This window comes from Numenius arquata, chromosome 8 (genome assembly GCF_964106895.1).
Source record: "Numenius arquata chromosome 8, bNumArq3.hap1.1, whole genome shotgun sequence".
Taxonomy (NCBI): Eukaryota; Metazoa; Chordata; class Aves; order Charadriiformes; family Scolopacidae; genus Numenius; species Numenius arquata.
The window spans coordinates 61,200,192-61,224,952 of record NC_133583.1 but is presented as its reverse complement, the minus strand read 5'-3'; the positions used below and the strand labels follow the sequence as shown (position 1 = coordinate 61,224,952).

At 40.6% G+C, this 24,761-nt stretch overlaps 1 protein-coding gene across 1 annotated transcript in view; it reads right to left on the bottom strand.

Moving 5' to 3' along the window:
• Positions 1-24,761, bottom strand: part of LRRC7 (leucine rich repeat containing 7) — a 160,069-nt gene that overhangs the window by 55,138 nt on the left and 80,170 nt on the right. Inside the window, 2 exon segments of the mRNA XM_074151373.1 lie at positions 2,159-2,222; positions 21,688-21,744. Of these exon segments, the coding sequence (XP_074007474.1) occupies positions 2,159-2,222; positions 21,688-21,744 (121 nt within the window).

Sequence of the window (24,761 nt, the reverse complement as noted above, 5' to 3'; positions counted from 1 at the left end):
CAACAGCCACCTCCTCTCTCGTACGTATTACAGTTTGATTTGAAATTTCTTGAGTACGGATTATGGCATTCCATAACCCAGGTAAGGTCTCGCTAATGTTTTGATAAGTGGTATAGAATCATAGAGCAGAGTCGAGATAGAAGGCCACCATCCTCCCCCTCCTTCCAGGCACTGCGATTGCTGGTTATCATTCCTCCTGTGCCAGTTTTTGACACTTCAAAGATGGGGAGATTTCAGATCCCTGACCCGCACCTCGTGGTGTGATGCTCCGGTTTCCCTGGAGACCTGCGGCACACATTGTTCCCGTCCCTGATGACATTAAGTCACTCGAATATGGCTGTTATTTGGGAAGTGACAATTTCTATTTTAGGAACGCATACCTATCTCATGATTTATGGAATCTTGTTTCCAGAAAATGAATGAACAGAATTATTTCATTTTTGCAACTACTGCTATTGGTAACCCCATGCCTATCGCTCCCGTGTCTGCGCGGAGCACAGTCTCCCAGCGCAAATAGTCCAGGGACGGGCTGTCAAAGAAATGAAGTTCTTCCACACCACCACGGTTCCGCACAGTATTTTTCTCAATAAGAAGGAACTCAAATCAAATTTTCAGAATCCACAAAAACAGGACCTTTTGATTCTTTTTTTTCCAGGTGATCTTGATTTAAGCTAGAACCGCTTTTCCTATGACACTTCTGCAGATTCATGCGGTTCCCTCCCTTCCGTTTTGCATCTGGCATTTGATTCCGGCTCCTGCATTTTTGGACCAGCTTCCTGAAAAATGAGTCAACCCAGGGAGTCTGGTGCTAATAGCAGCGTGGGGCCCCTGGACTCCTGATTTACCATCCTTATGCTACAATGCAAAACCACAGAATGATGTTGGGAGTCATTTAAAATAAAGACTACAAAACCAAACCAACCCCAACAAAGACATACTCTGAATTCAGGAAGTGCATATATATATATATATAATTTCTTTTGATCAAAATTTCGAATACCACTTCTGAAAATTTTATTGTATTTAACTATGAAAAAAAAATTTGTTTTAATTAAAAATCGGAGTTAAAGCCATCTATTTTCTCCTAGATAGCAGTGTAAATTAGTAAACATTAACAGGGTTATAACGACAATGGTAGAAAACAGTGCACTGTCTATGAACCAGATGTAGACTCTTTGCTACAGCCTTCTACTGCTAGATGACATTTCAAAATTTGCTTAAAGTGAAAATATCTTAATTTTAATTAAATCTGCAGGAGACATCACCCTCAGAAAATTGTAAGCCCTGACTCAGCAGCACTATTGTTACAAGTTGTTCTATGTCTCTGGAGGAAAGGGGGTCCAGCTCCCGGGGGTAACCATCACCGGACAGGCTGTCCATGGATAAAGCCCACGCAGACATTTATTTTGCCCATCAGTGCAACCATGAGTGTCACAGAATTAATTTGTTGTCCAAAAAAAGCACAGGCCCTCCCGAATAGCCCTATGAGTGATAGGTCTCAAAAATGATGAGGCAGCAGTTTTTCTAAGTTTTGCTTCTCTTAACATATTTACAGCTCCTGCCGGAGGAAGTCAGCGAGCTCTCCTTAAAAACGAGCCCCTTTTAAAACAGTTTAAACACCCTCATACTGTTTCTGAGAATTGTTGACTCCTGGAGATGTAGCAGAAACAGACCTAAAGGGAACGGCAACTTGACTATTCTCTATGCTAAGATGAGAGAAAATTCCCGAAAGATATTAAATCTCAGGGAAACGAATTCTCATCTTAGAGGTGAGTTAGGGACAAAAACTGCTTCTGGAGTCCAATTTTGACTTCTGCTAATAGCAACTGCTAATGTTTGCAGAATATAATGACAGATATTAAGAAATTAACACCCCATTGACACAAAGTATTTATAGTGAGATGGACAAGTCATCCCACATTGAAATATTCCAGCTGTAGCAACCAGCTCAGAGGGAGACCCATCTCTGACCTTGACGTAGATGAAGCATATTGTATTATCAACAGTCACCTCATGAACCACGATCCATCTTCTGTTCCAAAAGGGACCATAGCACATGGCCACAATACAATAATGCTTTTTAAGTCAAATTTTAATGCCCCCTACACAGAGCACACAAAACACAGGCTTTCTGTTAAAAGAATGGTGCATTTCTTACCAGCTCAGAGAATTCATTATTGCCCAGATCAAGTCTCTCCAGCTGGGTCAGTTTGTGCATTGACCTGTAACAGACGAGGAGATACTCAAGATGAAATTTTTACTTGCAAAATTTCCGTCAAATTTTGCTTAGATAAAAATAAAGCTCCAATGATACTGTTATTGCAAAAAGAATTACGTCAGACTGATGCTGGTGCAAATGAGAACAATAGACTCCGCCTTCGAAACATGAGCTGAAGTCCTTGAACTGAAAAGCTAGCATAAAATATATAATATAAAATATTTATCTAATATATATATAAAAAATATAAAAATAATATAAAATCTTGGTATAATTTTTCACAGTTGCTCAAGGAAAATGACCTATGTTACATTTATAAGCAATTGAAAGTCATATAAATTGTGACATTTTTGATACAGATTTTTAAATTTGTTATCAGCTTCTTTACAAACCACTAGAAAGTGTTTTGGCTCCTCATAGCAAAGGTACCAAGCCTGGTTGTTATAAAAGAGAGAGTCAAACAAGAACGTATCATAAGAAAGTGAACCAAAAGTTAGTATCAACCATGCTTTAGGGAGTAAAGGGCTTTAAATGAGAAATAATCCGGATTTCTGTCTGTGACTGGTCACTTCAGAACAGCAAAAGGTGACTGAAACAGTGAAATAATTCCTGGCTAATTCCAGTTTATACATATACAGAATTAAAAATTTTGAAATGCGAAACTCTAAAAGTCTTCAAAAGATGAAATGAACAGTAATCTAAGTTACAATCAACTTGGCAAAAACTTGTGTATTTCATACCGCATTCTGCCTTTGGACAAAGGTTTTACTTTAAAAGGTTTAGTTTCTACTACCATAAATTCATCATAAAAGGCAACTTTTAAACATCACTTTGTGTAATCTCTACAGTCAGATCCATAGTTTCAGAAACTCTAACATTTATATGGGGGCAGATTAATTTCAGTTGGCTGGTACTATATCAAAGATAAAGCACACTGCCAAATGTGCCCAATGGAATTTTAGATGAGATTTTTCATTAGCTTGTGGTATTTTTATCTCTTTCATGTAATTACTTATATTTTTCTTATGAAAAGATTAATTATATTTTTTATGTGAGGTCATTTTATAAAGGTGGAACAGGAAAGGTGCAATTATGAGTAATGCTTAGTTAAATATTCATTGCTTAAATGATGTAATGTAATATAATTAATGTGCTAATAAAACTCACAGCCAAAAATGTCACATAAATCTTTATCCATATTGCATTTGGATCTACTCTTCCATTCATAAGCAGCTGCAGGAGTTACAGAGAGAAGACGTGACTCTCAGCTACTGAAGTGGACCTCACAGTAGGTTCAGAAAAAGGTGAATCGTTTTAAAATTATTTTTAAATGCAATAATGGAACATCGCACTGAAAAAACTACAAATACGTGAACACCAGCATGGAGAGTATCTTAGAGAGATTACTGAATACTTGGTGAGAAATTAACATCACTCACAATAGTTTTAAAACATTCACATTCCATAAATCCTAACTCACCTTATACAATTCGGTTGTATTAATCATAATTCATAGTAATCCCACTCATGGTAACCCATGGTAATCATTGCCTAATATAACTTTCTCATGTTCTTGCATGTTTGCTTTTGCTGCCTTATTTAGAAGACACTTTTCTGCACATTGGAAACACTTCAAATAACCAAGAAAATGCCTTGAGTTTACGGTTCCTGGCAAAACAAATGAGTTAACGGCCACAAATGATTTTAATGAAATCATGGTATTCCCATCAAAACCCTGGCCAGCTTTTGGACAGACAGGAGACGGTGACAGCACGAAGGTTCATCCAAACTTTCAACCACAGACTTCTAATCATGCCTGAATTATTCCCGCATCTGAAGAACTGTATTCATAAATAACAAAAGTATCTCTAATAGGTAAAAATTCCCGAGTGAAAAGCATTTGTGTCAGGGACACAAGTAGATTTACATGATAAGCACAAAGAAAGAGGCAATATAATACTGCTCCTGAATTAATGTGTGCTTTTTGTTGGCCATACTTCTACAAAGACAGGACGGAGACAGTTACAGCGGTTACACGCTCTATTTCCTGGCGCAACAACATACAGAGCTCTGTCTTCAATTGAGTTCATGATAAATGGACACCATTACTTTCTGAAGAAATAAAAAGCAAATAAAGGTAAATATGTTGCATTACTGGATTATCTGCTGTATTCATTTCAAATAATATTTTCTCACACTCTTGTTGTACACACTAACCTTTATTTCAAAGTTGTTAAAACGTCACATTCAGGAGTCTCTTCCAGCTTTAGCATTTTAAACCTTGCAGTGTAACTTTAAAGTCATTAATGAATCCGTTTAGACGTTCCATTGTAAAATTAATCCTTAGCGTTAATAGTTTACCTGTTGCAGAGTAGTTAAATCTTACCCAGAGCTAAAGCATTCCATGATACAATCACAAAGCGCTATTTACTTACACTGCACTTGATGGATTACAAAGAAAAATCAGTCTTAGTTTACAGTGAATCTCAAGATAACTTATATAATTTTTAGAATATAAAACACGTATGGTGTAAAGCGAAGGACCAAAAGTAAGAATTAATCGGTCACAAAGTATTGACTACATATACATATAATCCAGGCTTCAAAAGAACAGAGTATGTTTAAAACTTGATTTTGAGGATACAAAACATTGTCACACGTGGACTGAAATAGAGACCATATGTGAAATATTGTACATTATATGTATACGAATGTCTATTTCATCTTTAACTATTAAAAATAATATCCATTTCAACTTTTAATTATATTGAAGGAGGTAGCAAGGATTTTACAGTCTCTAGCACCAGCCCACAGATGAGAGAAGACAGCGGAGCCCACGGGACAATGCTGAAGCAATGGAGCCTCTGCATGCTCACTATCTCCAGGACTCTCGGTCAGCCCTACAAGTTCTGCTCATTTCTGACTTTTACACGCTCCTGTTATTAACACAGAGAGAAGCCGGGAGCAGAAAACCCCGAGGGCACCCTTCCTCACCCTGTGGGGAATCCTGCTGGGCAAAGGCAGGGCTGTTCACAGCGTTATTGGGTTCAGCATGGGGCAAAACCGGCCAACATACTCCTCTGGATCAAACCTTCCAGACCAGGAGGCAGCCTCCCTCAGCCTTTGCGTGCCAGCATCGTTTGATTTCATAATATACTTTGGGAGAACGACCTCAGCGCAGTCTACTCGTGGTGATGTTCCTGATGCTGCCACTTCTGGTGCCCAAAAATCCCCAGACTCCCCAGTCCTCGGCGGTTCGGGCCACAGCGGGCCACAGGCAAGGGCACTCTCCATCTTCAGCTGCCGAGATGAGAAAAACCAATTTCAGTGCCCGAAAGCTGGAACTGCTGGTGCAGGTGGTGTCTAAACGCAGACAACGCGTCTGTGGCACTGAAGAGCTGTGACACCTAATTCTGTATCACAGGCATAAAATAAAAAGCACCACAAAGACAAGAGTCCCACATACAGACACTGGAAATGGAGCTCTTCCATGAATCTGCCATCAGAAAAACATGCGGACACCTGATTTCGGGAAAAAATGTTTGCGTGCAAAATGTAAGGGTTTTAAAAAGACACCGCCAACTTAAGATACTGCCTTCCACATTGGATCCTAAATTCCCACCAGGTTTGTTTATGGTGGAAATGGGTCAGATCTCTAAAATGAATCTCTTAATTATGAATCACTCTACAACTGGAAAGGTTTGCTCAACTGGTTGTAGAGAGGGGCGAAATCTTCACAGTTTTGGCCCTCGTTCACACACAAATTTCTCTCCCAGCAAAGCTTTCCAATCCTTGGGAAGGGCATTCTGAACTTCATCTCGGCTCCACTTCTGCTTAACTCATTACACTAATGAAGAGAGCTCAGAGAAAATCTCATTGGCCACTGCAAAGCTCCTGGCCATATCAAAACTTTACAAATACATTTTTTATCCCTTTTTTTTTTTTTTTTTACACCTCTTTTATCTCTTTTTATTTTGCATCCACTTTCTGGATTCCTTTACCTTCTTCCTCATAACTGGTGTGCGTGGCCAAAAATAAGGTTACTGTATGTTTTTACTTTCCGGACTAAACTACATGAAAGTCCACCTTACCTGGTGCACAAATTTCCTTACACTTCACCCCCACGGCACATAATTAGCTATTCTTTGTAGATCCCTGTTTATGGGTTCTTGCTCACCGTGCTTTGGGAACACACTGCATTCTTAGAGCCAAGTAATCCCTGATGTCTACTATACATTCACAGCATGACCATGAAATGTCCCTTTTGGCTTGTGAATCACTACTTGAAGGATCCTTTGATACAGAAAATGGAAAATTACCACCTAACATTTGGAATTCTCTATTTCATGCTGTTTATCTCCGAAAAATCTGGAGGAATGCTACCCAGAAGATACAAGAAAATATGGATTAAATGGCCTTAACTAAACTGTTGTCCCTTTTCCAGCAAGTAATGAGTTAATGTGTGCTTCTCACTCTCGTATCTATCGGAAATGCTGATTTTAACGGACAACTTGAACATACAAAATTCATGGCTGCAAAATTTCAAAGTATAAATTCTAGTTAAAAACATTCAAAATGCAAGTAACAGCAAACACACAGCTATTCTGTCAGTGAACTTCAGAGTCAATATTCCTTGAGGGAAGCGTGAGCCTTGGCACACGAGAGCCACAAGGTAAATACACCCATAACAGCCACCAAACCTGGGGGCCAAATTCACATCTCGGAAACTACCCGTGGCTCTGACGAGATCAATGATTTTGCTGCAAGATGTCTGCATTTGGACAAAGAATCAATATATCAGTAACACGGGTGACAGAATGACAATAAAAACTGCCCCATGTCCTAGGACAACCCCCTGTCTCACAGTGATGGACCCAGGACCCCTTGGAGTGACCTAACCTCACAGCCACCGCAGCTCAGCAAGACCCACGGCTTCGTTCCCCGCCTCAAAGGGCACCTCACTCTTTTGCTCAAAAGATTTGGTATTTGGTAAATAATGTATTTGGCATTTTTTTGTTTGTTTATAGCATAATAATACAGTGGAAAGTAAACAACTGCTTTGTAAACACCGCAGTATTGATCAACTTGAACATATTATTAAATTAATATAAAACGACTAGTTCTTGGGATCTGGGTCTCCACCATCTTGAAGACTGAGGAGAAACAGGCTCTAAGTTTCCCACTACTAAAAGCTGACTAAAAATAACTTATGTTTCACCAGGATATACAATATAATATTCAAATCTCTGAAGAATTCAGCACATGCTTTATACTCTTATGTGCTAGTTTTGCCTGGAATGAATGAACATAAATTAAAGCCAGCCCCAGTTTTAGCCTGCCAGACTGTAAACGCAGTTTTGGCCCCGTTTTTCCATTTACTTTGCCAGAGAGCAGGAAGACCTAACTTAAGATGCTGAATAATTAACAGGGATGAACCAAGTTCAAACAATGTTAATGAATATCTGATGACTAAAAGTTAACTGAATCAGCTAACCCAAAAAACAAGAGTAAAAGGATTTTACTCTCAACAAAGTTTTCTTATTTAGTAGTGCTTTTGATTCCTATTTCTACTGAAATATGCCCTAAAGACAGCATGAACATAGATCAAACCCAGGATTATTTTTAAAGGGAAAGCCAGAGAAACAAAATGGGGATGTGCTAGAAAAAGGCAAGGATGAATTTGAGATGGAAAATGTCAGGACTCAATAACTACACATTAATTGAGGAAGAAGGACAGAAGCTGTCAGAGATGGCAAGGAGCACCTCAGAAAACAGAAGAGCAGAAGGACAACCTCTGTTGTCGCAGATGAAATACCTGTCTATAGTCATAGTTACGCCCCCTCAGAAGAACAGCTGATTTCTTCATAGGTGAAATCCAGCAGTTTTAACTGTAGAAGTGCAGTTTGTAAGATCTGGAAGATCTCTACTGACAGGGTCTCCAAGATAGTTTTCCCACACTCTGAATAAGGTGTAATGGTTTTAAACTGAAAGAGGGGAGATGGAGATGAGATGTGGGGAAGAAGTTCTTTGCTGTGAGAGTGGTGAGAGCCTGGCCCAGGTTGCCCAGAGAAGCTGTGGCTGCCCCATCCCTGGAGGGGTTCAAGGCCAGGTTGGAGGGGGCTTGGAGCAACCTGGTCTGGTGGGAGGTGTCCCTGCCCAGGGAAGATCTTTAAGGTCCCTTCCAACCCAAACCGTTCTGTGATTCTAGGATTTGTTTCACAATCCACTGACAAGAAGCAAACTGCAACGCGGAGCTTGCGAGCTTTAGCTGAACCAGTCCACTGGAGATACTGGAATGGGAGAAGCATGGAAAAGCCACACGTGCTCCAAAGATGGCTACAAGGCATAGATATTTCCATAAAAACTGCAGGAACACAGGTCACAGCAGGTCCCCTCCCTCTTGTGTGGAGGGACAAACGGCCATTCACAGCTCACAGCATCTGCAGGTAGAGTTGCTGCTTTGATACGGATCAGGATGAAAGGGTTATTAAGCCTTGGAATGGGCTGCCCAGGGCAGTGGTTGAGGCACCATCCCTGGAGGTATTCAAAAGATGGGTTGACGTGGTGCTGAGGGACATGGTTTAGTGATGTGGGGGGTTTTTTTGTATGGTTTTCTTTTGTTTTTTTATCAGAGCTATGTTGATAGTTGGACCAAATGATCTTAAAGTTCCCTTCCCACCTAGACGATTCTATGATTCTAGGATGGCAACAGCTAAAAAATATCCTTACAGGTGATTAGCTCAGAACCATCCATCCTTAATCCAACGACCTGTGAAGTGACCCTGTCCCAGGGTGGCCGAGCCATTGCTGAGAGCTCAGGCAGGAGGGTGACACAGAGGGCAGGGCAGGCAGATGCTGGAGGAGAGGTGTGTTACCTGCAAGCCATCGCCACACCAGAACCGCAGCCGAGAAACACGGGCTTCCAGTAGTCTCCTGTTCCAGCAGGGAAAGGAAAAGGTCTCCGATGGTCATGGCAGGTAAAAGCCCGTCCTGTTCTCATTGCGTTCCAGCAGTCATCTTCTCTCTACTTCACTCCTCTCGCAGGTTGAATTGTGCGCAGGCGTTTTCACTCTGTAGGTTATTTTTTTCTTTTCCCAATCAAGTAAAATTAAAAGGATACCGACATAAGGTGTTCTGAGCGCAAGGAGCAATTTCCTTGCATCCCATAAACCAACCGTACCTGGGAAAGCAGAGCATGGGGTCTGAGCACGACCAAATTAGATCCCATTAATAACCGGCAGAGCGAACCCTTTGTGTGTTTAGCTCCCGGTTGTTCTGGGAGGAGCTCGGGGCTCTGGGATAATTAGGAAGAAAATGAGCGGAAGGTGGGCTGGGGTGATTCTCCGTGGTTATAAATGTTCTCCCCTCCCACCACTTCGTGCCATGAAGTCTTTATCTGAAATTTAACCCTTCTAGCCAGATATAACCTCTTCTGAAGAAATAAGTCACTTCTGCATCTGTTAAATGGACATTTTAAAGAAACAAATAAATACAAAAACATTCGGTGTATGAAACAGGACTCTAATTTCTGCTCTGTCCTCCCTTTTTGCCACATTAAAATGACACAGCATGAACACCGCCGCGCGCTAACCACTAATTTAAGTGATATCAGGATTGTCCTCGATGGCAGCAGCAGCCCTGGCGTGTGGGCACCGCGATACCCGAGTTCTGGCTCTACCTTCTCCCAGAGCGTCACTTACTGGAGATATGGCCGAAATAATGCCACTGCTGCCTTTAGACAAAAACAATTAAGACGACTTCTCAGACAAGTTCAACCCACTATATGTGCTGGAAAAGTGTTCTTACAGTAAGAAAACAATACAATACATTTTTCTGCATCTTCTCTGAGCAGCAAATATATTTATTTTCAAAAAGCCTAAAGGGAAGATACATAGTAGTAGTTGCTTATTAAAATATTGGCAATATTTTAATAATGTAGTGCCAAAGTAGTACGTCTTCTGGAATGTGATTTATTAAACTCAGCCAGAGTTACTATTTGAAGAAAACAGGTCATCATGAATGAGGAAAATATTTGTAATCTCAAAGTGTGGGAAACGGTTTACATCTTTATAATGAACTAGGAAGGAACAGCATTTCAAAACATAGCAGGCTAAAGCTAAGCTTTTAAACCTATATTTAGATGCCTCTGGACAGATTCTCAGCTGATATGAACTGTCTGTCCCACTGACTTCAACACACTTAAGGCAACCTGCGATTTTAGCAAATCTACTTCCTAAAACGGGATTTTGGAAGCGATAAGGATGTCAAGACTATAAATGATATTCGAGCCAAAGGGACTAATGTTCTTAAGTCACCAGAACGCTTTTTACAACTCTCTTTTCGGGTTAAAGGAAATAATAATTATCACTTCTGTTCAGCAAATTTCCCATCTGAAGAAGGTAACGGCTCATGGCATTTTCAATGTGTGAATCTCTTTCTGAATCCCTTTTTGGCTCATTCCCACTGAGATGAAACTCAAGGAAGACTCAAGGCTGTATCCGCAGTCTCCCAACACTGCAAAACCCTGGAAATGTTTATACCTCTCTCCAAAAGTCAAAGCAAAGAGTATTGAAAGAGGGAGCAGCATCAAAATCCCTTTACCTGACAGTGCTTCAAACAGTATTTTGATAAATCACCAAAGATGCTTCAAAGTGATATATGCCAGTTATTACGCCAAAATGATTATTTAAGAGGAATGTCAGCATTCAATACACACACTGTAGCTATATGAGAAGGGATTCATCTGGACTGGATGGCAGTGGAATTAATAAAAGGTTTGGCATTCCCAGGGCAGCATTGAATATTCTGGCTCATACTAGCTATAGCATTGCTAAGTGATTGGCCAGGGAATAAAAGAAATAACTCATAAATCATAAAATTTTTTATTTAATCAGTCTGTAAAATAAAATTAATTAATTAATTACCCAGGGCAGGGAAAAAAGGAACATGTATACTGCCTACCACCACCTTATAGAGCTTCTACTCTCTATGGTTCTATCTCTAAATTTTGGGGGAAAAAAAGAAATGAAAAGAAGAATGTTAGAGAAAATTAACAATTTTTCACATTATATTTACAGAACAAATAAAAATACACTCGGAATTCAAAGGAAGAAAGAATTCCATTTTATGAAATTTCATAAGAGTAAATTCTTCTAAGTGAAAAATGGGATTCTCCACCCATGCCCCCCCCCTTAAGTTTTTGTTACTTCTGAAGATACTTCAGTATATGTGCACAAAAAGATTGTTTTCACACCTTCACTCATTACCCAGAAGGAAAAACGCTTTGATATATTTTTCATGGAGAGTTTTAGATGAGACTGACCTTCTGTGCTTTCGAATTATTGGAAGAAAACGTATCCATTGCCCTTTATCAAAGAAGATATTCAAGCAGCGATAGTAAAACATCACACAAAACCAGGAAGGCTTATTTTTCAAAGAATTTTTGAGAACCACCCTTTTGTGGAACTAGAATGCACAGAAGTACTGTTGTAATGTAAATGGTGGCAGTTCAAACCCAGAGATTCATTACAACTTGAGACATTTGCAGAAAAAAAGCCAAACAGAAGATTACCAGCTTTCCATTATACTGCAATATAATGTAATTATACACCAGGTAAGTCTAAACAATGATTTTTCAAGTAGACTCTGAATTTCGACAGCAAACATACTTAGCAGCAATTTTCAGAAATAAGGCTGTGTGGCTAAACGTATTGCCTGTATTTTCACACAGTTTTATTTTATTACAATTAAAGCCTAAAAACATGCAGTCAAGCCTACAAAACATTGGTCTACATTTCAAGACTGAAAACACATCAATACAAAATGGCTAATTTCAACAAAAGGAAAAAAGCCCAACCCTATCATCATCATCTATAAAGTGCTTTTATTCCTGACTCAAACCAGGAGTAAAATTACAGGTATGTAATATTTTGGCAATGCAGGAAGATTGCACTAAAACAATTGCAAACCGAGAGGACAGAGATAATTGAAAAATAAGTATTTCTCAGAAATATACTGATTTGAAACAACAAAACTCAACAGAACAATGCACTCAAACATCTTCAAAGGAACACCAAAGTGCTGATCAAGACAAAGAATCTTACAATGTAGTTATTTGTGATGAAAACTTGCCCTTTCTGGTTGATTTCAGCCAGTTTACTTCAAAACCACCAAAATTTGCCTTATGCAGAGAGCAGGTTTGATGTTGGGTTGCACCAACAACCTCGAACCGTCGGGACTGCAACATGTGCCATCGAACTTTAATCTTTCCACAATTTTCTGGTGAAAACCAGAAGCCTGGATGTCCCTGCCAGCGTGTCCTGCTTGTCGGGCCAACTTGGTGGAGTTGGAGGTCCCCTCCTCCAGTGGCCGTGGGACTGGGACTGGCCCGGGCGCTGCTCCCACTGCCCACCTCCATGGCATGGAGAAGACCCACTCTTTCTGCAAAATGCAAAGTGGTGTTCTTTAATCTTAAAAGGAGGAGGGAGAAGGTACTGACGACTCGTGACGCTTTGGAAACCTCTCATTCCTCCCTCTCACGACCAGTTTATCCCATTTGTATCTCTGCTGACCACACACAACTCTGCCCCTTGCCCAGGCAGAAGAAACAGCTCTCTTCCAAGCTGCCTACATTGGCTGTGTGTGTAGAGACAACCACTAACAGCTCTCCCCTCAAATTCTCTTTTTTAGATTAAGTAACGCATTGTATTTAGGGCCGTCCCATATAATACACTCAGCATTCATTATTTCTCCTACCCAATTAGGACCTTGTTTAGCTCTTTCTCATCCTCATGTCATTTGGAGCTTTTCCAAATGAGGCCTCCCTCATTTTTTATACGATGTCACAAACTCTGCTTTGTCTCTCGTGAAAATACTTTGACAAAGAACATTTTGCATTGTCACGGCTCTATTAGATCGATGACTCACAGACATTTTACATCCTACTAATAAACTCATCTTTATTTTCCAACATGATTTCTGACTGAAGAACCCCTAATTTATAACATAAATTCCTATTAGTCCCTCAGTACAAGACCTTGCAGACTGTCCTATTAAATTTCAGCCAGTTTTTCATTGCTGTTGTCTTCAGAATTACACAGTTCTTCCAATTTTAGAGGCTGCACTTGAGAACTTGATCTACAGCTTTTACTCTTCACAAAGCAAATTAATTCTGAGCAATCGCTGAAGACCAAGAAAAATCCTGTTTTTCCCTCACGTGAGCTGCTACGGACCCACCCCTTCGGTTATGTCTCACAGTATCACAGAATATGGGGCTGGAAGGGACCTCTGGAGATCATCTAGTCCAACTCCCCTGCCAAAGCAGGTCCACCCAGAGCAGGTCCCACAGGAACGTGTCCAGGCGGGTTTGGAATGTCTCCAGAGAAGGAGACTCCACCACCTCTCTGGGCAGCCTCTTCCAGGGCTCTGCCACCCTCACAGGAAAGAAGTTCCTCCTCAGGTTTAGGTGGAACTTCTCATGTTCAAGTTTGTGCCCGTTCCCTCTTGTCCTGTCCCTGGGCACCACTGAAAAAAGACTGGCCCCATCCTCCTGACACCCCCCCTTTAAGTATTTATAGGCGTTGATCAGATCCCCCCTCAGTCTTCTCAAGGCTAAAAGACTCCATTGTGTGTTATTTCCTAACGGCAAGGTGTTGCAGAAAAACAATAGCTGTAACACCTACTGTCAAGAAAACCAAAGAAGAGACGAGAAGCCACAGCTTCAGTTGCGAAACAATGAGTCATTGGGATGAGTACAACAAATACAAGTATTTTCTCATCAATTACCAGCACCTAGAGTTTCACAGACACTAATGACTCACCATTGACAAATGCCGCTTCTACAGGTTTTCAATTTTACAAATCTCTACTGAAAGAAATCCGAAAAAATTGTGTTTTCCTCAGCCCAAACAGCTCAAAGAGCAAAGATCACGCTAACTACTTTAATTTACTCAAAGATTTTTGAGAAGAATATAGACAGGTTGTCTGTCTGCTTGGTGCAAGCGACAGCACGGGTGTATTTTCCAGATTCTTTCCTGAGAGATGAAATATTCTTGATTGCTCTCAGGAATTCAATAGGATGTTAATGTTCCGAAACATTCAGCTCAGGAGTGGCAGGTCTGCTGACATTTGTTGCTGTGAAGAGCAATGAATATTTATGACAGAGACTAAGCTCAGAAAATATAAAATTCAATGCAAATTAATGAGCTTCCATAGGAGCAGTAACCAGACCAGGCTTAAATACGACTGTTGGAGAAATGAAAAGATTTTGTTGTTACATTTGAAATGTGCTCAGAACGTTCCTTTCCCGACTAAGCTGCAAATTTAGCTACTGGATTTGTTTGAAGAATTGGAGATTTACTTCAATTAGTGTAATAACTCTGCACTGTCCCGACGTGACCACAAGTCCTCAGCCTGCCAACAAGCAACAGGACGAATCTCAGCAAGGGGAACCATCTCTGAGCTCTGCGTAGGTGCCACGGTTCCTAGAATGCTTGGCACAAAAAAAGGAGGGAAATTGGTAATTTAGATTTGAGGCTGGATATTAAATTGTGGACTAGCTAGTCTAGGTCAGGCTATTTTTTAAGACCAGAAAGTCAGACCGCACTCTTCCTAGGGCAGGGCAAGGATGGCTCTGCTTCCTAAATATGCTGGTGTCATTATGCTGTAAGATATTTATTTTTTACTGATTCCTTCTTCTCTCCTGTGAGGCTTCTTTCATCAGCCTGAATCTCCTGGTTCCTTTGAAGCACAATGCAATGACCATCAATGGGTCTATGATGGGTCTTTAGTACTAATACACAAACCAAGCTATACTCCCAGAAAACAGTCAAGATGGAATGAAAAATATAGTCTGTACTAATGTGAAGTCTCCCTAATCTAACTGCCTTATCACTTTTGAGGGAAAAAAAACTCTGCCCTGGTAAGGCCCCATCTGGAGCACTGGGACCAGTTCTGGGCTCCCCAGTTCAAGAAGGACAGGGAACTGCTGAAGAGGGTACAGCAGAGGGCTACAAAGATGATGAGGGGACTGGAGCATCTCTCTTACGAGGAAAAGCTGAGGGACTTGGGTTTTTTTAGTCTGGAGAAGAGCAGACTGAGGGGGGATCTGATCAACGCCTATAAATACTTAAAGGGAGGGTGTCAAGAGGATGGGGCCAGTCTTTTTTCAGTGGTGCCCAGGGACAGGACAAGAGGCAACGGGCACAAACTGGAACATAAGAAGTTCCATCTAAACCTGAGGAGGAACTTCTTTCCTGTGAGGGTGGCAGAGCCCTGGAAGAGGCTGCCCAGAGAGGTGGTGGAGTCTCCTTCTCTGGAGACATTCAAACCCGCCTGGACACGTTCCTGTGGGACCTGCTCTGGCAGGGGTTTGGACTGGATGATCTCCAGAGGTCCCTTCCAATCCCGTATCATTCTGTGATTCTGTGAAAACACCCTGGAAAAACAATGTTAGGATTTAACCAGCTGCCCTTTGGTAGAAGGGCAACAGCACCATATCCTTTTCAATATTCTGGATTTACATCCAATTTGAAAACAAATTTTTTGATTTCACTTATTTGGGGAGAATATCAGACTGTATTTGGAAGACCTACAGCCTAACAGTGCATTTATTACAACTAAAGATCCAGGAACAGGGCAGCAGGTCTCGAGCGCAGCCGGAACCGAAGCCACCCAGCCCAAAGGCTGACGGCAGAACCCAGCGCCTGCCGCCGGATTTAAGGGGGACTCATCGCAGCACAAAAGCTGTTTCCGGCAGCGTGGGCAGCACAAACACGACCGCTGTATTTGTACCCACTGGGAACTTTCACTCAACTAGTTTGAAATTACTTTCCAGAAATTAACTAATGGTTGGGGGAAGTTTGTTTTCTGTACCAATGTATGTTAAGACAAACAGAAGCGCTTCGTGCCTGAAATCTCCGCACATTTGGCAAAATCCACTTACCAAACAGGGGGAAACCATAAATCGCTGCTGGGAGAAGACAAAAACACTTAAAGGAATGCAAAATCACCCATCAAAAGGACTTGAGAAAATCCAAAGCCAACATGGCAAAGAAGGAAACCTAGGAGACTTAGAAGACATCCTTTAAAAAGATGAAAACACCTCCAAATAAAGAAAATAGAACAGAATGGTTACCTATAAAAGGCCAGAAAATATCTTCACAAATATTTGAAAAAAAGGCATAAAAAGTAATAACAAATCTTTCCTCAGCCCCTGCAGGAGCGGGAAGCCTGCCAGAGTCTATGGAAAAGATATCAAAGGAATGCTCAGTGAAAAAAAAAAAAAAAGGGCAAAAAAGGAAAACTAAATTAATTTTCTGCATTTGTACTCAGTTTGGGGAGGCTCCTGTGCTGCAATGCTCACCCACAGCTAAGAGCTCAGACAACACGCAGGTAGGACACACAAAACCTCCCTCACGGGGCTCCAGCGCGGGATGACCGGGAAGTGTGTCACCAACGTCACCACAATTTGTAAATCAGACCCGGATAAACCAAGGAAACCACAGCCCAGTGACTGACAACTGCACCAAACAAATTACCAGGAACTCTTTCAAACAATAGAACGAGGGGATATGCAGACAAATATGACACACCAGGGAAATTCAGGACAGTTTTTGTGATGAGTAGGGATGACCCAAAATATTTCTGGAGTCTTTGGAAAGAGTCGAGAGTAGGAAAGAGCCGGAAAATAGAGTCTACCAAGAGGTATGTACAAAGGTCCTTCACTGAAAGTTCTTAACCTAACCTGCTCTGTGACCAGAGAGGATCTTCACATGGATAAAAAAATAACTAGGAATTGGAAAAAATACCAATTTTAAAGGAGTGTGTGGAGGAGGAGGGGCTGGGGCACACACTGGTTAGTTTATAAACAACACAGAAAAGGGACATTAAAGAAAAGAGGTTTAGAGGCATCAAGTCACTCAGATCCTGCCAGGTAAGAGCTGATCAGTGGCACAAACAGGTCCAAGGCAAGATGGGTCCTTGGTGGGATGTCTGGGACTCATCAGTCTCCCACCGCCACTCTCCAAGTGGTTCCTCCCTCAGCAGCCGCCTCTCTCTCCCCATCCAGGCTGAGCTCCAGCATCATCCAGCAGGATGGAGAACTGGGAATTACATCTCTCCACTCTGAGAAATTACTTGAACACAGCATAATTAAACACTGAAGCACAAAACGCTTCATTCAAAACCCACTGAAGCCAACGGGAATCTGTCCACTGATCTTAATTGTGTCAGTTTGGGTGCAAAATGAGTGAAAACATCCCTGGCAATGGGAACGCCTCGCCTGGGGCTATAAATACAGAGTATTTGAATTACAGAATTACAGAACAGAACGCTACGGAGCTACTGAGAGCCACAGTCTGTGAAACGCCATCCGAGCTACTACACAGGAATATTACATGTTGCTACAGCCAGTAAAGATCAAGCACATTTTTATCCAAACAGAGTAATAAAAATTGTCTTAATTGGTTCTTCAAGCCAAAAGACAACCCTGTCATCTAGCTGGTGACATTGTTCAAACATAAGAAACTGGGTCAGAATCTCACAAATGGCTTTGAAACATTTACCAGAAATTCATGAGAACAAAACAGATTTTTCTGTTTTTGTAGTACAAAGCAAAGCTTTGATAAAATATTAAAAATTATTTGCAATACTGGCCAGAGATAGCCCAATATTTCTAAATGCTCAAAAGATCCTGGAAACGGGAATCAGTAAATAATAATCTTTAATCAAACAGTATAAGAGAGAAAACAAAATACTGATTTTATAAAACGGTACTGTGAAGATCTGTAGGTTAAGCACACAAATATTTTCAGTATGTTAGAAATATTTGCAAGACTTTGAAAGGTGTTTTCTGATGAGAAAGTGCTGCTGACAGAAAATAGGACCATCCTGCAGCATTTTCATTTGAAGAGCTCCGTGTGGCTCCCGCCCGGCATGATGGAGCGAGACAGCGTTATTTCAGGTGCTCGGTCTCCTTGTAGAAGGAATCAGCAGAGACTCCAAAGCACTTTCAGAAAATTTTCTATCAGGAAAGTGTCCGGGAATACAGTGATATGTTTGGACATGTTTTAGACGCTGTAAAATTATGTCAACAAATTCACCAAAGGGAAGTTCCCGTTTTTTGATGCAAGATGCATTAAAGAGGGACACTTTGGTGAACTCTGCTCTGGTTACTATACTATACTTAGTATTTAATTAATTTATTATTTATTATCAACCAACTAAGTATTTACTTAATCTGATATTTTTGTATATGATTTTAGAACATTTTGCATTCAGTTACTATGGATACATTTTACAGCAGCCTTGACTGTTGAGTTAGGCTGAAATACAGCAAAATTAGAGCTTGGGTAAGCACAAAGCACATTTAATTCCTGTTTATGCCAAAATGCTAAATATTTCCTTTAAGAATTCTTTATACATATATTTTACAGTACAGAACAAATAAAATAATATGATCTACTTTTTGATAACATCTTTTAAGTTGCATGGAATGTGTTAATAGTACTGAGCAGAAATTACTTAAAACAGCCTTACAGTGTATTTCACAGTATATTGCATCTATTTATACATATATTACAGTATATTTCATCTATTTAAAAGCAAAATTACAATACTAAAGTTATTTAGTTGTCTTCCTTTTCACGTTCATTCTTACTTTAGAACTACTAGAAAAACTACCGACATAACCCAGTTATCTTACTCATGATTTATCTAATAAGTAGTAGGACAAGGAAGAAAGCTTTTAAGTATACACCTGAAAGACCTGCATCACCTTTTTTTGCAACTGGACTGTAAAATATATTCTGGTTTGTGTTTCTGCATTTGCTTTCCTAACTGCAGATGGTTCTATTGTAGACACAGCTTTCTCGTCACGATTTTCCTTCTCTCACTGGCTGAGAAAATAAGAGACTGTGGTATTTAACGTTTTCCCGTTCCCCTGTGACTCCCAAAGGACATGAGTGCTGCCACATCCCTGTGTCTGCATCCCCCCACGGCCCCACCGCTCTCCCCCCGCACCCTCCCAGGCTCAGCCCTCGCCTGCCCAAGCCCAGGAAGCAGAGAGATGCCGCTTTAGACTTGTAGTTACTGTCTTTTCATAAAAAAAAATAGGTCAAATTGACCTTAACTGGGAAGCAGAATGGACAGCCTCTAAATTAACACTGTAATATGTGTTAATTCCCATCTATCCACTACATTTTTGTTGCTTACAGAGAAAATGGCTCTAGAGGATAAAAGCAGCCCAGAAATGCACAAGATTCCTCATTTTTGTCCCAGTTGACGCAAAAATGACCTTGTCAGCTTCCTTCCTCTTACTTTATTTCATAAGACAGCTCTCCCTTTTATCTAACAGTTTTAAGGCCAGCATTTGCATTAGCAGAACCTTTTCTTTCCAGCAGGTTTCAGCAGTGTACGGCCAAGCCTCCTGCCACAGCGCAGAGCAGAGAACAAACATGCCGACAAATAACGTTTCCCTTGGTTACAGGAATCAAAGAACTTCCCTACTTTCAGCATCACACCGTGGGAAAAGTCACACTCAGGCACTTTACCAAACAGTGCTACTGGAACCAGAGGCTGCTATGCTCATACATGAACCTTCACAGAATCACAGACTGATATGGGGTGGGAAGGGACCTCTGGAGATCATCATCTAGTCCAACTCTCTGCCAGGGCAGGTCCACCCAGAGCAGGTCCCACAGGAACGTGTCCAGGCGGGTTTGGAATGTCTCCAGAGATGGAAACTCTACCACCTCCCTGGGCAGCCTCTTCCAGGGCTCTGCCACCCTCACAGGAAAGAAGTTCCTCCTCAGGTTTAGATGGAACTTCCTACATTCCAGTTTGTGCCCATTGCCTCTTGTCCTGTCCCTGAGCAGCACTGAAAAAGACTGGCCCCATCCTCCTGACACCCACCCTTTAAGTATTTATAAGCATTTATAAGCAACCCCCTTAAGCATTTATAAGGAACCTTCCAAACACTTGCCAAAACTTGCCTGTTAAACACCACGTATCACAGAAAAAAGATATAATTATTTTTATTAATAACATTGACACTCAATCCCAGCCTTGCTCCCACTCAATTCAGGATCAAGTCTGTCATCATCTTTACTGGGATCTGAATTAGACCAGAAATATAAAAATATTCTGTTTGATCAAAACGATTCTGGTCGTGGAATCCCGACTCTTCAGTCCCAGCGCACACACGTCCATTTATTCCAACAAGCACCTTCTGCACACACAGACCACGCAGTTCCTTTCTCAGAGAGGCTGATGTTTAAGAGGTAGTTAGATACTGTGTAGGTACCACCGCAGGTAACAGCCCTTCAGGTGATAACGACCTCAAAGGCTGCAGATCTGCAGACAAACACTTTGGTCGCAGATTGAAGCTCTTTTTTCATGTGTGTCTTTCAAAACAGTAAATGTAACCCAGAGCAGAGGAAACAGTGGAAAACGCTTTCTTGTATAAACTTTCTGATATAAGGAATATTGCCTTTAACACAAAAAATAGCTTTCCTTAAAAAAAAAAGGAAAGCGCTGTGGAGAAAAGCCCACAGGAAGCAGGAAAAATGTCACTATATCCCATTATGGGCAAAATGCCTGTGTAGGAGATTTTGATAAATGCATCCTTGCTAAAAAGAGTGCCCTTTTTAAATGAGCTAGATAATACGCAATTCAGTATTAGCAACGTTTCAGAAATACAGTCTATTGCCACCACTGTAAGTCTCACTTGTAATGGGGACACAGAACCCCCGTTTCTACCAATCCCCAAATCCATGGACATTCTTCACTGGTCAGGATCCCTGTTACAGAAAACAATTACATCATGCTGGTCTGAATTCAAAACCATATTCCGTGCTTTATGCAGTGAAACTTCATATATTTAGCAGGGGAAGTGTATAGATTTATTTTTCCTTTCTTTTCAAAATATCATTTAAATGTTGGTCAAATTATAGCAACAAATTATAGCAACTTACTTTTTTTTTGGTAAATAGCACCAAGGAACACTATCAAACTGACATTTCTTCAATATTCTGATGATACAGGTTTCTGAACAGTTTTGCAAACCAGCAAATACATTTCACTTCTGTGCAGAACACACGGGGAGATTGTTCTACTGAGGTTACACCGAGTGTATTTTCAATACATCAGATTACTCCTTGGAGAGAAAAGTACTGTCACATAATCACTGACCAGGGCTCTCATCTGTTGCTTTCCAATTTTGTTTACATCTGCTATTTTAAAATGTCACGTTATAGATTTCAGATACTGAGTCACAGCCAGCTGAAGTGCCAGTCTCCATCTTCCATTCCATGTTCGCTTTTTTGCTAAAAACCTTCAGTAGAATTCCTTTAACCCATGGGAAAAAATAACTCGTAACAGAAATGACACCGTTGCATTGCTAACAATACAAATACTCTGCACTTTTGGAAATTTCAGGTGAGAGAGACTTACGTAAATATTCATTCACTTACTTTGGTAGAGTTTTCAAGTGATTTTCTCTTAATTCCAAAATTCGCAATTTGACAAGTCTAGAAAGATGATAGAAAATAATTAGTTCATTCCATGAATTAGTGCAGGAATCCATAAGAACGATTTGAAACTACTTATTTCAACAGTGCACAATAGTAAGATGTACAGTTCTTGTGGGGCTGAATATGATACAAAATGTATGCAGAACCAAACAGCTCCATGGAAGGACACGCAGCTTCAGGTAAGGGCATATTTGTCCTTATCTGAACTCTTCTAAAAAACTTTGACATATATCAGTTTTTCCCAGTAATTTGAAAATATTCTTATTAATTATTTAAAACAAGGAAAACATAGTTAAAGTTAATTTCTCTCAAACATTTCCAGATCTATTAAAGGATAAAAAGCAGCTTTCTTTCAGTTCACAACTTTCTTTTGCATTTTTTGAGCACTGAACTCCACAGCTCCATGGAGGCAGACCACAACCCTACAGAACGGATCTCCACTGAACGTACTGCATTTTACCCAGAAGCAGGATGTGTGCTGAAGTGTTGGCAGGAATTAGAATCTACACCCAACAGTAATTCACAATTCCATACCATTGTGCAAACTCTCACTGCAATATTATTGAAGCCACAGCAATAAATTGCATGAAGTAGGACAATGGGAAGGAAGGAAGGAGGACACATCAGATAAGAGATAAGAACCTCATGTATTAGAGTTCCAGAATTTGGGGCAGTATTGCCTTATTATCCATACTGTCTAGGAAGAAAATTTGATAAACATGAAAGGATTTTGATTCATGTCACCCTTTTGATTATAATTGTGGATTGAAGAACCAGCAATGTGGGGAGGAAAAGGAAGTGGGGCTTTGAGCAACCTGGTCTGGTCACACGTGTCCCTGCCCAGGGCAGGGGGGTTGGAATTTGATGATCTTTAAGGTCCCTTCCAACTCTAACCATTCTATGATCCTACAGGATACAAAACCAAAAGGATGAAAAAGGCCCTTTCCTCTTCATCTCAAATCGTACGACTCCACTCCCAGAAAATTTGGCGTCTCAAATCAACTAGTTTTGGAGGCACATCCAAAGCAAGAGCTGCCCGTGCCTGGGATTGCTCAAGGCCAGTGAGAAATCGAGTGGTTCTGCATAACTAATTTGCAATTGTACCATTTCTAAGCAGAGATGTCAGCCCAGAGGCACACCAGTCAAGCTTTTAGGCTGGTAACACAGTTTCTAGACGTGAAGAAAATTTATTGAGGAGCTTTATGGTGAGTTGCAAGGATTTCACTAATGCTGCTTTTCACATTACTCTGTCTCTACAGTCCAGGTCCTTTAGCACCACAAGTGTAAACACGTGATAAAAGTTTTAAGAAAATACAACAAAGCTTTAAATAGCTCTCTGTCCAGCACAACATCAGTTTTCTGTTTCATGGAGCCTCCGGTTTCCCAATATTATGCTCTTCTAGAAAACTACGATTTTATCTTTCTCCTACCAAATAATGCAGAAAACCTTTCAAGTCCTACAGTTGGGCTTAACCAGGACTAAAAAGAACAACTTTACATGAGAAATGTGGAGAGACATTTACACGATGCTCATGTAGACTCTGCTCCTGTCTTTATTCACAAGTGTAAATGAGATATAACAGACTAACGGAATATTAGCGTACCAGAAGATATGAAGAGAGCACTAAAATTTGGAGAAGAGCAATAAGGGAGACAGAGTTAAAGAGCTACATGTGGCTGTTAAAAGAAACCCAGCAATCCCTGTATGCTAATGTGGGAAGCTTCGGAAACATGGCAAGGATTTGTAAATGTGAGATACCAAATAGATAATATAGAAGCAGAATAATAATAAAGGAATAACAACCACAACTGGAATGAGCATCATTTTGTTTAGACAAAATATGCATTTGTAAAAGAAAAAACAAAAAGTTAGTGCTTTCTGTTAAAAGATTTAGAACAGTAGACATGTCCTTAAGTGACAAAGATTATTAGACAAAGTACCAGCAAGGCTTTAGGAAGAGCATAATGACTATAAACACTACCTATCTGATAAAATTGCAGGGTATTTCATATATTTATTTTTCCTTGACATCTGAACATACTGTCTGATTCCCAGCTGTCTCAGGATTTACTCTGAGATTCTGAGCACTCATTAAATGCAAACAATGACAATTTTTCTCCCTCTTTCTTCAGCTAGGATTTTCTAAAAGGCATTCCAGCGTAAAGCCCAGCCGCAGCTCAGGGTCAGCGACAGACCCATCAAGTAAGTGCTGAGAAAGCAGCACTTTCTATTTCTCAGTGCCTGAGCATTCCCATGTCATTTCCAACACATATTATGCCACCTCAGTATTAATTTTGGAGTGCTGAGTTGATGTTCCCAGCTGGGCAATAAAGCACACATATGGTTAGCTGGATAGACCAGGAAAAAACTAATACTAGGCGAATAAATAAATAAATAAATATCAGCATATATTTTCTCTGTTAATCCTGTGTCTTCTGAGCTCTTTGCCCAGTTGGACAGTCCGAGGGCAGGAAGGCTGACCATTCCCTCCCCACCGTAACACAGGTGGAATAAACCTGACATTTCTGCCAGAGCTGCGCAGCGTGAGGATCCACCGCCTTCTACTGCCCTTCTTAAATGGCAAATTATGTTAACTTTGATTTCCCCCTCCCTCTGCTTTGTCCTTATCTAACACTTTTTGGCTCAGTTTCTGCTGCATTTATTTTTACTCTCGTTCTAATCCTTTCTGCTCTGCTGTCTTTTGAATCTTCTCTCTTCTTCTTGCTTCCAGGTTTTTCCTTTGGTTACTCTGCTGTGCTCAGTCGCTTCTTTCTTCTTTTCTGACTCACAACACTTTTTCTTCCTGTTCATTTTTCAATAGGCATAGACCACATTGTTATTTTCTGCCCTTGCCACAATTTAATAACGCATTTGATCAAGGACAAGGCTCTTCTTCAATTTCTATTTCTTCCCACCTTCTCCCTAAGCCACCAAACTGCATCGCTTCATCATCAAATTCTTGCTGACATATAACATTCTCCCTAACAACCACCATTCATCAAAATAGGGCTGG